Genomic DNA, 18,692 nt, shown 5'->3' with positions numbered 1-18,692 from the left:
GAGCTTTGATACAGGGCTCTATTTATAAATATTTACTGACTCCAGACAGTCATGAAGAGCCTTTCATGCTGTACCCAAGCCTGACAAGTGACATCTTCAAGTTGTGTCACAAGGGACTTTTCCGCTTTCCATTCCGACCCTTGTATCCGTCCTTGGTCTTCCAGGGGATCTCAGCTCCTTACAGGCGGGAGCTGGTCCCTTAGAAATACTGATCCACTGAGTGATGGACACCTTCCAGGTTTCAACCCAACCTCACCTATGACATCAAAACTCCTCCCTACCTCATCAGAAAGGTTTTAAGTGTGAAACAGGGGTAAAGTTTGGGATGCTAAAAAGGTTCTGTATCTTGATGGTGATGATACTTTCACAGGGAATTTACAAGTAAGACCTCCTCAGTTGCATTCCTAGAATATGTGTGGGCTTACATTACACATCATGAAACATAGTTTTCTAAATTTTAGATGATGTGATGGATAAAAAACAAACCAGGAAAACGGAGTTCATTATCATACTCTACCTATCTATCATCTATCATACCTTGTACACATGGTTTCTTGTAATAAAAATTGGAGGAATCTCTTAAGGTTGAAGATGCTGGCAAGCTCATGGTAATAGAGTTGAGATTTCCATATTCTTCTTACCCTGTTTTATTGCTGGAACATGAGTGTGCCACAGCATGGCATCTGCAAAGTCACAAGATAAGTGGGTTCCAGGGATAGAACTCGGGACATCAGGCGTGGCAGCAAGCACCCTGACCCGCTAAGTCATCTCCCTGGCTTCCCAAACTTTGCTTCGAAGCCCGAGTTTTAGCAGCAGCAGCAGCAGCAAATAATGCCAATTGTTGTACACACTGTGACAAGTCCACTGCTTTATTTGCAAGAAAGCATCTGTCAATACCAGTTTGTCAACTGTTCAAGAGAAAGTCGTTGGAAGGAAAATAGCTGCTTCATATTGGAGCATCCACAATCACTCAAGAAAGTCCCTTCAAGCCAATCTGATTCAGTACTCATCAGAAATGCTGCATGTGAACTTGCCATTTTTTGTTACATGAAGTATTACAATGACAGAAACTGAGATGAAGTGAAATTAATTTTTAACTACTCAGCAAGAGTATTCTTCTATGACCATCCCTTCTTAAAAACAACTGGGTTCGGGGAGGCTGGACAGATGTCTCAGTGGATAAAAATACTTCCTCTGCAAGCATGAGACCCTGATTTCAAATGGCCAGCACTGATATGAGAAGTTGAGTCACTCATGTGTACCACTCCAGTGCTGTGGGCAGAGACAGGCAGAACCTGAAAGGCTTACAAGGCGGTGAGCTTGGAGTTCAGTGAGACCTGTCTTAAGGCAGCATGGCGGGGGACAACAGGTCACTGGCTGCCCTGTACTGGCCTCTACATGCACATGTATGCACTAGAACACTCATGTGTATGCACCACACACATGCATCGCACACACAGACATGGACATGGACACACATTCCCACAGAGACACAGACACACACATACACACACATCTGTTTCTCTCTCACATACATACATATACGCACGGACAATCGGTTTTTCAAAAACTAATACATTTTTAAAGTGGTTTTACCTCCAGTCATCCTTATTCCTCCTGGCCACTGCACTTTTACCCATCATTGCTCTAACACAACCAGCCTAACTGACGACCCAGCGGGAAGGGCAAACTGTGTCTTACATTTTCATAAAAAATAACTTTGTCTTCAAGGACGCCTTTAAAGTATCTAAGAGACCAACTGTGAGGAGCTGTTAAACCTACAATTTTTTTTTTTAAAGAATTTAAAACCCACAAAGGTATTTAGCCTGGCAAGTTATTAAAACAGTGACTCATCCATGAGATAAACACAATGAAGTATTTTCTACTGTGAAAAGAAAATGAAGGGAGGCAGTTAAGGACATATCTGTCACCGAACACTTCTCTCCACAAGTACATCTCCAAGTGGGCATATGGATGAGTCACACAAATACTGTCAAGCTAAACGTTTGAAATGTGTTGTTTATCAAACAAAGGTCTAGCCTCAAGGGTTCCAGAAAGCTCTCAGAATTTTTGCCTATGTTTTTCACCCAATGGGGCTAAACAAAATCTACTGATTCCTTTCCTCTGCTCCTTCCTGAAGTACAAGCCAGTGGAGACCCACACTGGCAGCACTACAGGCTTGCTTTCTCTTTTTTATTTAAAGATTTATTTTTAACTTTTTTGAAGATCATTGGGGGGGGGGGGGTGCAGGCAGAGGGAGAGCACAGAGAGAAGACGACATCAAATCCCCAGAAGGGAAATTGCAGTTATCCACAGTTGTGAGCCCCTTCTCCCCTGCACCATGGGTACTGGGAACCAACTCGGGTCTGGAGGAACAGCCAGTGCTTTTGTCTACTGAGCCACCTCTCCACTCCTGGCAGTGCTTCTTTCTATAAAGAATGAGCACCCTCCCAACACACTGTAACTGGACACAAGTCCAACCAGGCAGCCCTGTCTTCAGAGCTCTAGCCTGGCCCCCAAGTCAAACAGTGCTGAAGCGTAGGACACTCAAGTCAGAGGGAAGGATCCTCAGAAAGGTCCAAGTCCACATGCAAAACTCCACATCCTTCCCTTTAGCTAAACCGTCACCTGGGCCAAGTACTAGAAAAAGCTCACGTAGAAAAAACACAGCTAGCTAGCTGGTCAGTCTAACAGGTTACTCGCAGTGACTGTAGACTGTTACAGTCAACAACCAGGTCCCCTGGAGGAGCTTCTCAACAGGCAGCAGCTCTGGGTTAATTCACTGACTCAGCTAATGCAGAATTCTCCTAGGCTTTCAACCCTGTAGACTGGGCCTAGTATTCTGTTGGTCCACTAGCACCAAGCTGACTCAGCAAACTGTACACTGTCCTGATTTACAATGATTCAACTCCAATTTTTTAACTGAACAATGGAGCAAAAGCAATACACCCTCAGCAGGAAATACACTTCACATCTGAATTGTGGCCCCTTCCTGGGCTAGCAATGTGTAATATGGCTCTGCCTCCAGACACTAGGTGGCGCTGCAGCTGCCTGTGGGTCACATGACCATAAGCACAAATAATAAGCACTCAGCACACAAACTGGGTGGCCAGTGCCTTCTATATACACACATTTAATACATGACATGAGATACTCAAATTTTTTTTTTTGTTGTTGTTGTTGTTGCTTTGTGCCTTGCCTGTAACTCACTTGGTAGCCCAGGCTGGCCTCGAACTCACAGAGATCCGCCTGGCTCTGCCTCCCGAGTACTGGGATTAAAGGCGTGCGCCACCACCGCATGGCGAGATACTCAAAATTTCATTAGGAGGTCTCAACACTTGAGAGGTGAAGGTAGGGGATCAGAAGTTCAGGGTCATCTTAGCTGTTTAGTGACTTCAGAGATTCTGTCTCAAAGGGGGTGGGGTGGGAGGCTGGACCCATAGCTCAGATGGTAAAGTGTGTCCCGAGTTGAGCAATTCTGAGGACCTGAGTTCAGTCACCAGGGCCCACCTGAAAATCTGGTGGACAATTAGAAAGGAAAAATTAGTCTCCTCTAACGAGTCTCCCTGGGTTTAGCAGCCACACTTCAGGGTCTCATTTTGTTTTGTTTGGGCTTTTTTTTTTTTTTTCTATCTTATTGGTCTTTTGCTTATATATTTTGGTTTCTGATTGTACGTTTTGTGGTATGTGTGTGGGAGAGTGAGAGAGGGAGGGAGGGAGAGAGGGGTGTTTCTTGGGGGTTTTGTTTGTTTGCTTGTTTCTAAAGAAAGGGCATGGAGTTGGGTAGAGAGGAAGGTGGGGAGGATCTGGGAGGAGTTGGGGAAGGGGAAAAAGTGTGATCGAAATACATTGTATGGAAAAAAAATTTGAAAAAAGAAATTTTAAGGCTAAAAAAGTTAAAATGAAATAAAACGGGGGAGAAAAAATGGTGAATGAAGTGGCCTCTTCTTGTAATTACAACTCTAAGGAGACAAGTCAGGCTGATGCCTGGGTTTGCTGGCCAGCCAGCTCAGCCTCCTCAGTGAGTTCCAGGTCAGTGAAAAACCCTGTCTGAGAAGAAAAAGATGGACCACTCCTGAAAAATGACACCCAAGGTTGGCCTATGACTTTCACGTTAACACATAAATACACACACACACACACACACACACACACGGCTTCATGTTGGATGATTTCACCCAATTATAGGTTAACCTGAATGCCAAGGTAGGCCAGCCTAAGCTATGTATGATATTCTTTAGATTATGTGTACAAATGCACTTTCTACTTGTAATATTTTCAACTTACCATGAGTTTATCAGACTACAACCCCATCACAAGATGAGAAGCTTCTGTGTGGCTGATAAATTGAAACTCAATTTATCCCTCAACTGTTTTCTCAATTATCTTTACTCTCCATCCATTCATGAACTAGCTCATCCAAGGAAGCCCAGAATCCTCCAAGTCCACAGCTTCATCAACTACTGATGCTGTTGGTTCACTCAAGGTGTCCCTGTAGTCATCAATGCCTCCCGCCAACGCTTCCCTCCCTCCTGCTCTAAAATGTCCCCTTATCTACTACCCATCTCTCCCACGCTCAGTGTCATCCCATTCATTTAAATTCTCCGACACCTCTTTCCCACGCTCTCCCAAAAGAGAAAACTGCAAACTTCTTCCACCACCTCTATCTACTCTTTTTCCTCTCCGTTTCTCAGAAGCTGTCTTATCTGCCAACAACACTGTATCACTCTTCAGGGCTGTGTCCTATTCTTCTTTCTGTCGTGACATCCAAGAGAAGACTAGACACACTGCACTATTTCACCAAATTTAGTGTTAAATAATTACTAAGCAAAAAGAGCGGAGTCGTCCTAAAATTATTGTTTCTGTCTCTGCTTAGAGAAGTCATAAATACATACACTGGTCTAGAACTAAACCTTCTAGACCTTTCCAGTGTCTATAAAGTATATCTGACATTGAAAGTAAACTAGTCTTTGAAAACCTTACATTGCTCATCTGTCTTACAAAGGGGTCAGTCACCTTCCCTAAGGAAATGTAAACGCAACACACACACTTGCTGCCTGAGCATTATTAACACACCCAATTCAAGTTAAGTGCTCACATAGCCCTAGGTTTTCTTGGCTACACTTCATTCCCCGTTCCATGAGGAAAACTGAGTTTCTTACTTTTTCTCGATTTAAATTTTAGCTGATAAGTGAAGTTAGGTTTGCAAGGAGCTCCATGATAAGTGGGCATATTATCATGCAAGGTTTTATTTATGAGACAATTGAAATGTATCTTTTCTAGCATTTGAAAATACTGCCTGCACACCAGGGAGCCTGTGTAAGAAAGCTGTAAATCTACCGTGAACTATGGATGACAGACTGCAGCATATTCTCCCACAAAGTGGCCCTCTAGAAAGAACTGCATAAACTATGATAAGTGAATACACTTAAAAACAAAGACATACAGAAAATGGTCCGACATGCCCACACATTATCTCTGTAAAAGAAGACAAAGACCTAAAATATGCCGGGCAGTGGTGGCACACGTCTTTAATGCCAGCACTCAGGAGGCAGAGGCAGGTGGACCTCTGTGAGTTCGAGGCCAGCCTGGGATATAGAGTGAGTTCCAGGAAAGGCACAAAGCTACACAGAGAAACCCTGTCTCAAAAAAAAACCAAAAAAATAAAAATTAAAAAAAAATAAAACCTAAAATTTTATATATATATATATATATATATATATATATATAATATATATATTATATTCTCTTGGCTCTTTTCTTTTCAAATGACCAAAGATGCCAAGAGACAGCACCAGGTGCATTCCCTCACTGTGCTTGTATTTGCTGAGGTGAACTATATAAGTGACATCTCATGTCTGCTTGCTTTAATAATAACAATAAAAAGTGCTTTGGCATTTCCCTCAATCCTCAAAGACTTAGCCTCACCGGCGTGGGCGGCACAGCAGCACATCTTCTCAAATTCCTCCAACATTTACTCCATGGACGGGACAGAGAAGATGATGAAGAAATGGCCCGTAGTGGCGATGTTCAGTGGACAGTTTGAATATTCAGACATCTCCAGAGCCACACAGGGAGTGGGTGATGTCAACAGATTTGTGGGAGAGGAGAGTGAGTCTGGTGATAAAAGCAGCTACATTCAAAGTCAGTGAGCCTGCGACGCCAAGCACTCGGAAGGACCCTGGAACAGCGTCGCCACATTTTGAGAGCTCACAAGAAAACAGGATCTAAAGTTTTTAATACAAAATCACCCCGACATTGGCCAGTGTTTCAGTTGCTTTTGTTATAACTGTGATAAGGACAGCCCAGAGGAGCAAAAGTTGCTCACATTCTTGCAAGTCGAAAACAGAGATCCTCAAATTCCACCCCTGGCAACCTATCTTCTCTACCTAGGCTCTGCCTCCTAAAGGTTGCATAGACTCCCCAAACAGTGCCACCAGCTGGGGATCCAGTGTTCACACACACACACACACACACACACACACACACACACACACACCCCTATGAGAGATATTTTATATTCAAACCATAAAATAAGTGGTTCAAATTATGAAACAAATAAAAACTCTTAGCCAATCAAATACATCATGTAGGAATGCCAATGTGTGATTTCTAGTATATACCGTACCAAGCTGGAGGAACATTCAAAGATCTTTAAAGCAACAATACATTCCTAAAACCGAGTCCCTGCTTCACAACTTTTAGTACCCAGATTTCCTTGTTGATTTTCTTTATCTGAATAATGATAAAGACATGACAATGAACAGCTCAGACGTTAGAAAGATGGCTGACTGTGCTTAGCATGCAAGTATGAGGACCTGAGTTCCAATCCCCAGCACACACAGAAAAGCCAGACATGGTAGAGACTGTTTGTTACTCCAGTAGAGGAAGGCAGACACAAGAGGATCCTAGCAGCCCAACATCAGCCATTCTAGCCAATCAGTGAGCTCCAGTTTCAGTGAGAAACCCTACCTCAAAAAATAAGACAGAGTAACAGAGGAAGAATTCCAGGCCTCCATGCATGCACATACTCAAAGAAAAAGAAAAAGACCCTCTAGTTTATATTAAACTTAATTATAGTAAATTACATTAGAAGCGGGTATCATTTTAAAATTCATACTGTCATCACTAAAGTATTTGTAATGAGCAAAAAGCACTTTAAAAAGTTAAACGGTACAAGAATTCAGAATTGGTTGGGACAGAATGAAATACAACTACTCTGCATTAGAAGAGGTGGGCTACATAAGGAAGGCTGGATGAATGGCCGCTACTGCAGGGGAATTTGGTGACCAGTCTACCAAAGAACAGGAACCTGCTGGAGCCAGCTGAAGTAGGGATAGTGAAACAGCGCCCCCTACTGGACACTGGCTGGTGCACACTATAATATAAATTTTATAATGCAAATCTCACAGGATCTTCAGTAAAATCATTTCTTCATTTTTCTTAATCCGGTGGGAAAGGGGATGAAGCACTGTTTCCCTATTCAAGGCTGGTCTAACACAGTTACACAGGAGACCGGGAGCGCCAGCCAAAATCCACACTACACAGAAGATCTGCATTCCCCTTTGTGTGACTGTTTGGACCTCAGGACAATGACAGAAGACAACCCTGCGCATGTCCTGAAAGCATGAAACCGTCCTTAAAACAGGATTGAAGTGTTTCAGAATACAAAACTCAAAACGTCTCAAATCTGCTGTTCCAAGTGATCTTCAGGAGTTAAACGATGACTTCCCTGAAGGTCTGTAATGAGGATTTCGAAATAAAATCGCCTCTTGAACATTTTTTAAACCCGTCAACAAACTTCAGTACATAACGATTCTTTCAGGACATAGGTAGATCCAATACAGGGTTTTGTTTTTTTTTTTTTTCCAAACTGATGTGGAGAGAAATTACTTTGGCTGAAGAGCTTGAAATATTTACAAACATTTATCTTCTCTTTCATGCTACTTTAAAAGCACATAAATCGGGTTGTCTTCAAGTTGAGTTCTTTGCAATGGTGTCTCACTGGAAACAGTACATCTGAGTCAAGCAGCCCAGGCTCCTGTGAAATGCACCCGCCTTCCAGAAGGTGGGGGATGGCCTGTCTGGTTACCACGTTCCTTCCGTGCGCACACTCTCCTCCTGGGAACTAACTGGAGTGGGTCTCATCACACACCACTGACAGCATTCATGCATGAGCACGGAGCCATCTGTGCGTGGATCATCTTGCTTTCTTCTCCAAGCATGTTTTCCTTACAGAAGAATCAAAGTCTTGAATGTCACAGGCCACCTTCCTATAGTGAAGCTTCAGGAGCCGGGTATAGGCAGCTACCCGACAATGCCTGCTGCGGAGCACTGTAGGGCCTCCCTAAAGAAAAGTGCTTTCCTTATGCTCATAAAATTAAACTGAGCTGGGCGGTGGTGGCGCACGCCTTTAATCCCAGCACTCGGGAGGCAGAGCCAGGTGGATCTCTGTGAATTTGAGGCCAGCCTGGGCTACAGAGCGAGTTCTAGGACAGGCACCAAAACTACACAGAGAAACCCTGTCTCGAAACAAGCCAAAAATAAATAAATAAATTCATAAATTAATTAATTAAAAAAACTGACACAAATTTTCAGTCAACATTTCAAGACCTCATTAGGATTATGCATAAAGCATAGACGTATAGAATCTGAGAGATGAAAACTCTCTACACAGTTCCCACTGCACAACTACAATAAAACAACACAACAAAGAGAAAAAACATGCACACAGTATTTGGAAAACAACTAACCTGAATTATTTATCTTAGAAAGTGATGTTAAGAAATCAAAAATAAAGATTCTCAATGTTCTTCAGCGGCACTCACCAATCACAATCGAAGATTCGCAGTGATAGTAGCCATGGCTTTGTTTTTTCTTCAGCATGGAGCAGAGGTCTATCCGGTCCAGCATTTCTTCTCCAAATCTGTGGTTGATAAACTGCTCGTACAATTCAGGCTCTATTTTTTTCACTCCCTTGAATTGACAAAACAAAATCATGTCAATCAACCATTTCACGGGGGCAGTCAGTTCATAGTTCTGTCGGTCCCTCAGAACCTGAGAAGACAATCTGGAGTCAGGGCTGCCTCCTGGCACCTGAAAACAGAGACCACAAAACTGTCGTCGGTTGTGTTGAAAGTCTCCGGGCCAGGGATGGGCAGTATTGAAAGCCATCAGTTAAAGAGTGCTAATTTGACCTGGCGGTGGTGGCGCACACCTTTAATCCCAGCCCTCGGGAGGCAGAGCCAGGCGGATCTCTGTGAGTTCAAGGCCAGCCTGGTCTCCAAAGCGAGTTCCAGGAAAGGCGCAAAGGAGTGCTAATTTGGGGTTGGGGATTTTGGGGATTTAGCTCAGTAGTAGAGCGCTCGACACCCCTCAGCTCAAAAAAAAAAATAAGGAGTGCTGATTTGATGGGGTATCACTGGGAACCTCACATTTCTCTAGGCTTCAGAACTAAGGAAGCGTGTGATGATTCAGTATACGGCAGAGTAACCATGTGCAACAACAGGTGTGTGGGTGAATGATTTTAAAATGATGCATATCTTGGAATTTTATAGTGAGTTCTGAAAACACTAACTCATATTATTTAAGTCCTTACAGAAACGTCACCTGGCGACAAAAGTGATTTGAACTTGGGCAGTGAGACCAGTGGCTCTTCTGTATCTCTCTCCATCCGCCTCTCCTTGTTTTCAGTACAGCAGAGGCAGCTGGATGTTGAAACTGTAGTGAGGTGCTCTTGGCACTACCATGTTTCCCAGCAGGAAAACACACACACCCTCCCCACATTATGCAGTGTCCTGACATCTCAGCCTAAGTCCCAAGCCACAGTCTGTGAGTTTCACTTTTTTACTAATTTTTACTTTTTAACTAATTAAAACTTCCCTTTTTGCTAATAAAAATTCATAGAAATTTTTAAATAAGGACAGGAAACCATGTGGTTTTGTTCTGGTTTTCCTATGCAAATGAAAATGACTTTTGACTTTTTACCTGAACATGGTTTTCTCCCAGTACTTCCCTTATTTCAGTGAGTATGCCAAGTCAATAGTAATACACAGATTGGCAAAAGGCTTTTGTCTCTATGTGCTCCACTGTATGAAGTATCATGTTCTTTATTCAATAGACCGCTGCCCTTAATATCTAATGGTATAGTAAAACATGCATGTGTTCTATGTTTACACCAGCCTCCTGCTCTTAACTGCTCCCCACACCCCCATGCACACACTTACATCCCCCCAACTCAGTTTGGTAATTCTATTCTACCTGCACAGGCTGGAGGCCTTGGGGGATATCCTTGATAAAATCCAATACCCCTTCCTAATAAAAGTTCTTGAGAGATTAGGGATATAAGAGACATACCTCAAAATAATGGAGGCAATTTACAGCAAACCCACAGCCAATATCAATGTAAATGGAGAGAAACCCAAAGTATTTCTACTAATCAGGAATAAGACAAGGTTGTCCACTCTCTCCATACCTGTTCAATATAGTACTTCAAGTCTTAGCAAGAACAATAAAACAACTGAGAAAGATCAAGGGGATATACATAGGAAGGGAAGAAGTCACAGTATCTTTATTTGCAGATGATATGATACATAAGTGACCCTATAAATTCAACCAGGAAACTTCCTACAGCTGATGAACATTTTCAGCAAAATAGCAGGATACAAAAGCCATACACAAAAATCAGTAGCTCTTCTATATACAAATGACAAACAGACTGAGAAAGAAGAACTCAGGGAAACAACTTTCACAATAGTATCAAAAATAATAAAAATATTTTAGGGTTAACTCTAACCAAGAAAGTGAAAGGCTTGATTAATAAAAAAAATTGAAGACAGTAAAAAAAGAAATCAAAGAAGATATCAGAAGATAGAAAGATCTTCATGGGCCAATAAGATTGATACAGTAAAAATGTCCACTCTACCAAAAGCAATCTACAGATTCAATGCAATCACCAACAACATTCCAGCACTAGTCAAAGAAATTGAAAGTATAATTTTCAGTTACATACAGAAACACAAAACCCCCAAGATAGCTAAAACGATCCAGAATAATAAAAGAACTGCTGGAGGTCTCACCATTCCCAATTTCAAATAGTGCTACAGAATGAACATAATAAAAACATACTTTTTCTAGAAGCATAAATATTTATTTGTAACAAAGGAGTTTGTGTACAGTGTTAAAAAACATACTTTTTTATTACCTGGTATTGGCACAAAAAGATACATTGATCAGTGGAATTCAATTGAAGACCCAGAAATAAGTACACACACCTATGGACACCTGATTTTTATAAAGAAGCCAGAAGTACATATTGGGGGGAAAAAGACAGTATCTTCAACAAATGGTAATGGTCAAATTAGATGGCAGCACATAGAAGACTGTAAATAGGTCCATACCTATCACCCTGCACAAAGTCCAACTTCAAATGGGTCAAGGAACTCAACATAAGTTCAGACATATTGAACCTGATAGGAGAAAAGTGGGAAATAGTCTTAAACATACTGGTGTGCACAGGAGCAACTTTCTGACCGAACACCAGTAGCACGGGCACTAAAAACAATGATTAATAAACAGGACCTCATGACACTGAAAACTTCTATATGACGAAGGACACTGTCATTTGGACATAGCAGAAGGCTATAGAATGGGAAAGGATTATTACCAACTCCACATCTGGTAGAGGACTTTCTGTGTGTGTGTGTGCGTGCGTGCGTGCGTGTGTGTGTGTGTGTGTGTGTAATATATTTTAAAACTCAAAAAACCAGACATAAGAAAACAACCAGATTAGAAATTGAAGAACAGATCCAAACAGAGATTTTTATTTTCTATTTTTATTTTTTGGTTTTTCTGAGACAGGGTTTCTCTGTGTAGCCCCAGCTTCCTGGAACTCACTGTGTAGACAAGGCTGATCTGAAACTCACAGAGATCCACCTGCCTCTGCCTTCCACCATTGCCCAGATAAATAGAGAATTCTCAACAGAGGAATCTCAGATGGCTGAGAAACACTTAAAAGAAATGTTCAATATCCTTAGTCACTGAGGAAATGCAAATCAAAACTACTGTGAGATTCCATCTTACACCAGTCAGCTCCATAAAACAAATGACAGCTCATGCCGGTGAACATGGGGTAAGGGGAACGCTCCTCCATTGCTAGTGGGAGTGCAAACCATACATATATATATGATGGAAATCAGTGTGATGTGCTTCCTCAGGAAGCTGGGTAGAGAGCTACTTCAAGATCCAGCTAGACTACTCTTAGGCATAGACCCAAAGGACGCTTCACCAACTACAAAGACACTCAACCATGTTCACTGCTGCTCTATTCATAATAGTCAAAAATGGGAAACAGCCTAGATGTCCATCAACAGATGGATGGCTAAAGAAAATGTGATACATTTATACAATGGAACGTTACTCAGCTGTTTTTTAAAAAGCGAAATTTGCAGGTAAATGGATGAAACTAGACAAAAATATCACGAGCAAGGTAACCCAGATCAAAGTAACATTTGGTCAGAGGCCCAGGTCTGGGGGAGACAAATACAGTATGCATTTGCTTATATGTGGATTTTAGCTGGTGACTTTTCAAGGAGCCAGCTACAATCCATATAACCACATAGGTTAGGGATGGAGAAACAGACTACATAGTTATGGATGGATGTGGGGCGGAGGGGGGGCGCTGGAATGGAAGGACCAAATGGGGTGGGGGAAGAGAGGTTGAGGGAGGGAATACCAAAGGGACAGAAAAAACTGAGAGCCATTTGGGGAGTCACATGGAAATCTAATGCAGTACAAGCTCCTTAAAGCATATACATGTACAAGGGCTGTCTAAATGGAACAACCTAAGGACAGAGGAGATGGAACCCCAGCTGGATATCTCTCATCACCAAATGAAGTTTCTAGTACCAGAAATGGGTTACATCTAATTGAGTCGCTGGCCAAAGGAGCCCCACTGGGAACCCCCCAAACAACCCAGGGTACTGCCAGAGCTATTGGTTGCTCTCCAAAAACTGGCAGTGAGGCCCTATTGCTGAAGACAACACCTATATAACTCATTGAACATGGAGAAGTCAAGCTGGTGCCAACATAGAGCCTTTCACCCTACTCACCAGTGTTCCTGGTACTGGAAGGTACTCTGCATGCTACCAAGGGAGACCGGTAAACACCAACCCAGCTACAAACCCTTCAACATACTGTGATGACCTGCCTACAAGGTGTGTTAGTGTAATAGTGAAGCAAAGCTTGTGGTAGTAACCAAGCAATATGTGATCAGATTTCAGGTTCACCCCATGAAATGGAACCTATCCCCAACACTGTCTGGATAGCCAAGGACATGAGAACAGATAGGCCAGGGACCCAGGGGAAAACCAAATACTACTGTTCTGCTAAAGGACCATAGTAATAAAATGACTCCTAATGACATTCTGCTAGACTCATAGATTAGTGCCTTCCTCAGCCATCATCAGAGAAGCTTCCTCCTGCAGTAGAGGGGAACACATATAGAGACCCAAAGGCAGATAATGTGCAAAGTGAGAGACCTTGAGACACTCAGTCCTAACTGGGATGTCTCCATCAATTCCCTCCCCTTGGGGCTCAGGGAACCTTGCAGAACAGTTAGTGGAAAGACTGTAAGAGCCAGAGAGGATACAGAACACCAAGAAAACAAGGCCTTCTAAACCCAACAGGACTAAAGCACATAGGAACCCAAAGGAACTGTGACAGCGGACAGCATGCACACAGTCTGCAGAAGTCTGCACCAGATGGGATCCCAGCGCTGAAAGAACTGGCCACGAGCCCCCAGAAGCCATATCCAATAGATAACCACTCACAAAGGAAGAATTAGTCTTCTACAAGAGAGTCTCACTGGGTATACAAATCACTGTGAGGGGAAGGCCCCAAGCCCAGCAGTAGAGGGCCAACACAAGAGTAACTCAGTGGCATCTCTGGAGGTTCTCTGCCTCATAATGTTGTGTCAGGGCTTTTTAAAAAAATCTTACAGGCCCTTTGCATATGTATTATGGCCTCTGGGTTTGTTTTTATGGGTTCCTGTGTATAAACCAGGGAGTCGTTGTACTGTGTGTGTTTCTTGTGCTTTATCTTCAGCTCTTTTTCTTGTGTGTTTGTTTGGTCCTATTCTGATTTCTTTTATTTTATCATTATTCTTTAGATGCCTGTTTGTTTTCTAAAGAGAGACAGAAAGGGTGTGGGTTCATATGGAAGGGGTGGGATGGGGGGAAGGTGGAGAGGATCTCAAAGGAGCTAAGGGAAGGGAAACCACAACCAGAACATATCAGATGAAAAATATCTATTTTCATTAAAAGAAAAATAGGAGAAAAAAAGAATATAGAAATATAAAAGAATACAGCATCTGATTTTAATTTCAATGAGACAACTGGGAATAGAAATTGTGTGAGTTTCACAATGTAGCAGCCCTATGGCAAGATTTAAACGATATTCCTTAGTTTTGAGTGGAACACTCTGTTGAGGTGTATGAGATGCATTTGGTTTGTGATGTGATTCAACTCCAGACTTTGTCTGCTTAATTTTTTTTCCAGTTGACCCATGTAGAGGTTAGAGTGGGGTATTGAAGTTATCACTGTGCTGGAGTTGATGTGTGGTTTTAGAACAAATAGTGGTTTTGTTTGTTTGTTTTTAAAATTGGGTGCCCCTATTTTTCAAAAAAAGCTCCAAGTAAATAAAAATTTTATTTATCTTCTGAATGTTTTTTTCCTGTGTGTATGCATTCATGTGTGTACCTGTCTGTGGGTGCCTGTGCATACACATGTGTGTGTATGTGTGTGTGTGTGTGTGTATATGTGTGTGTGTGTGTGTGTGTGTGTGTGTGTGTATGTGCATGCGCTTATAAATGTGGAACGGAGGGGCAATGATTCCTTTATAGATGACAGCAGACAATGACAGATTAGCACAGGGTCTTCAGTCCCAGGCTCGCAATGCCAGCACTGAACAGTTAAGTTCTCCTTTTCATTTTTATAAAATGTCATTTTATTATTTTGTTTACATGTATTTACTTCTTTGGAGGGGGCATGCCACAGTGAACATCTGGAGGTCAGAGGACAACTCTGGGGGAGTTGGTCTTCTGCTTCCCCCGTGTGGAATCTAGGAACTGTACTCAAGTTTTTGAAAGCACCTTTAACCACTGAATCATTTCACTGGCCCAAAAGAAATGAGGGAAATATAAAAGTGCCTGTAAACTAATTTCCTTGGCTAATTAATTTTAGCAATTGACAAGCACTAATTATTTTGCAAAAATTATTCATAGCTGACTTCTGATGTGCATTCTAAGGTTTGGGGTTTTATTAGCAAGTAAAATGGAATTAACTCCATAACTCATAACTTATACAGAAGGTATAGTTCAAAAAGGCATGATGTCTTGGGAGAGTTTGAAGCTCTATCTCTATCAAAATAAAAATTTTAATAAAGAATCTAGAAAGAGAGGGGAATATGCTTAATCTTATATATATTAGAACATTAGCATAATCTTGTTCTCTGGAGAATGTATTGGGTAGCTTCTCTTTTCTAATAAACTTGGAATCCAGCTCTAGCAAATGATGTTTTTCTTTTATGATAAATGGACTGGTCTGTGTTACGTAAGAAGACCCTATCTCAAAAACTAAATAAAGAGGAAAAGGAAAGCCATCATTCTGAGAAAATTGGTGACGATATCAAAATCAGACATCACTTGGAATAAGGCTAAGGAAGGGTCCAATTTTTTGTCAGGAACCTATAGGATTGCCAATATAGTCTCAGGTATCACCACCATTGAAGGTTATAACTTCAGGTTAAAATGACTGGATATGGTGGCATTCTATTCAGGCTCAGGACCTCCAATTTACTCAGCTTCCACTTGTCACAGGACAACGCCACCCTCCCCAAGATGCCCCATTGTTTAAAGATAGAAGAAGGTATTAACATGTTAGGAAAGCTCAAAGACAAGCCTCAAATTGTTAAATCCGGGAAAACATAGCCTCTCCTAAAATCTAAGAGAGTGGAGACTGCTTCAAATGTAGAGACACTCTATGAGGGGGGTCTCGAACAATGTCATGCTAAGAATGCTGTAAACTTGGTATTTGAAGTGTGCTGGATGACAGTCTAACACTTCATATAAAGGTTATTCTCCCTGGAAATTAACAGGGACAGTGTATGCTTTAAGGACTTCAGATATGCTCAGTATTAGCGCCACACTGGTTATGCACAGTAACACTGAAAGGAAAAAAAAGGAAGTTATTATATACAGATGTCATGGGGTAGATCTGATCAACACACATTGTTTACATGTATGAAGTTGTCAAAACTTTAAAAAAAATTCTATTAAAAGTAAATGCAGCATATTGTACTTGGAAGCAATTATCTGGTGGAAATAGATATCAGAGTTTTCAAGGTTGTCTTAATTATTAGAGATGACTCAAGATTTGCTTCCCTTTTGCCGCCTTTCAGCCACAGTCAGAGATAGCCAGTGATGGTCAAAGCCATTTGTTGGCCTTTAGTACAGTGTGCTGTGAAGCGGGGAGCCATTTCACTGGATTGTAACTTGGCACCCAAACAGCCAGCTCCTCAGTGATGCCAAGAGAGCCTGGCAAGTATATTTAGAATTCTCTAATGACTGAATCTGATGATCAATAATGGAGATTATTTACTCTGGAAGCACTCGCTACATCATTTACATCAACTCAATGATATGCATAATTTAAAATCTGCCAAAGGGTGTTCAGACTTAGATTTCTGAGCATCTAGAGCTATCTTTAATGCTGTTGGAGATGTGGAATTTCAAAACTCACACGAGCTCACAATCTGTGACCGAGTTACTGTGTTCAGAACAATGAAACTAATTTTATTATGAGGGTTAGGAGGTTTTCTTTGTAACAGATGGCAACCTCTTATTGTTATTTGTTATAATAATCACAATTTACATAAACAGTCCGCAAATAAAACAGAGCAGGGGTTTGTCCTACTAACAGTAAGCTTAACCTTCAGGATCTCTGCCATGTGTTTCCAACAGTTTATTCCTGGATACAATTAGCTGTTAAAGAAATACACGTGACAGTTAAAGAAATTCCTGTGACAATGACCTAAGACCAAAGTTAAAATGTAAATTAAGAGCTAAACCAAGGCCGAGGCTAGGGGACCAGTGGTGGTGGTGGCAGTGGCGCAGGCCTTTAATCCCAGCACTCGGGAGGCAGAGCCAGGCAGATCTCTGTGAGTTTGAGGCCAGCCTGGGCTACAGAGTGAGTTCCAGGATAGCCAGGGCTATGCAAAAAAACCCTGGAGAAGAGAGAGAGAGAGAGAGAGAGAGAGAGAGAGAGAGAGAGAAACCAAACTGGTCTGACCTGTCAGGCACCAGCTAGTTAAAAAGCAACCATAGCATCCGTACTTCTCAGGTATGAGAGAAGGCTGGATTGTGAAAAAACTTTAATTACTTTTAGTGATCATTCTCCCTAATAAAAATCAACCTGTTGGTACTCAAAATTATAAAGACATTGAAATTGGCATAGGGATATGAAGAAAACCTGTTTAAATTCTCCACCACCCCACCCCTCTTACTACAGCTACACTTGGTTGCATCTGCACCTTGAGAGGAAACACTGAATGGCCCCTGGTGCCTCTCAGCTTCTCTCAGTCACAACAACTGAGCAAGCTCAGGTTCACCCTCAAATGTGACTGCCATGGGATGACACATGTCTTCATGGCCCCAGTTACTGGCTCAGGAACAGTGAGGGGATTCTGGACCCAGCAAGCAACCCCCTGGGCAAGAAGGGCCTTGCTATCTTCTCTTCCTGTTGTTCTGGACCAGGCAATGTGGCCAGGCCTCCACTGAACACACGGATTTCCTGCTTGGCCAAGGCCCTGATATCCCGCCTACTAGCATCTGCCAATAAATTTACAGATGGAAACATAAGGAGTGATAAAAATAGATAAATGGTGCTGCTTTATTATTTTAGATCTATCTGCAAACAATGGTGCCCACCTATGACCTAGCAGTAGTAGAAAATAGTATCTTCTATGAACTCAAAAAGTAGCCTTTGATGTGAGTTGGGGAGAATACCAATCAACCCCCTCACCCTCCCCCATCAACACCTGAGGCAGATGGGAGAGCTGTCCCTATTAATCACGTGGCATGTGGCAGCATGGGCAGGGCAGAGAGTCTCCCCTCATCAACACCAGAGAGTGTTGTCCCCATTATTCATCTGGCATGTGGTGGCATGAGTTGGGGAGAGATCCCACCCCCCACCTCAGACTGGAGAGCTGGCCCTGAGGTCATAAGAGCAAGAGAGCTGTCCCTGCCCCTCATAAGCTGCAGTACTGGGGAGAGTGGCCTCTACACCTCACCTGGGCAACACAGGAGAGCTGGTCCTGAAAGGTGTAGGTGTGGGAGAACCGCCCAATCCTGAGGACATGAAAGGCGGGTATGGGGGGGGGGGGACTCTGGCCCCACCTCTTGCTCATCCCCATAAGGGATGAACTAGCCAGGGCAATGCTGGAGAACTCACCCTGATGGTGAAAACAGGGGGGAACTGGTGGGCTGACCAACCCTGCAACTATCCAGGTCCTGAACCAGACTTAAGTGTTGGCGACCCCAACATCCACCCCATCTGTGATCTGCTGGAGCATGGGGGGGGAGCAGCTCCTGTAGACCCAGGGCTGCAGGATTTCCCCAACACAGAGCAACATCAGGA

General features: G+C 42.5%; 1 protein-coding gene across 2 annotated transcripts in view; it reads right to left on the bottom strand.

The window, feature by feature from the left end:
• Positions 1 to 18,692, bottom strand: part of Akap7 (A-kinase anchoring protein 7) — a 146,783-nt gene that overhangs the window by 47,183 nt on the left and 80,908 nt on the right. For both annotated transcript variants that reach the window (XM_036168918.1, XM_036168917.1), the window contains exon 7: positions 8,829 to 8,976. In XM_036168918.1, the coding sequence (XP_036024811.1) occupies positions 8,829 to 8,976 (148 nt within the window). The remainder of the gene's footprint in view (positions 1 to 8,828; positions 8,977 to 18,692) is intronic.

This window comes from Onychomys torridus, chromosome 19, assembly GCF_903995425.1.
Source record: "Onychomys torridus chromosome 19, mOncTor1.1, whole genome shotgun sequence".
Taxonomy (NCBI): Eukaryota; Metazoa; Chordata; class Mammalia; order Rodentia; family Cricetidae; genus Onychomys; species Onychomys torridus.
Note: the sequence above shows the minus strand (reverse complement) of the source record. Positions and strands in the feature narration are given on the sequence as shown.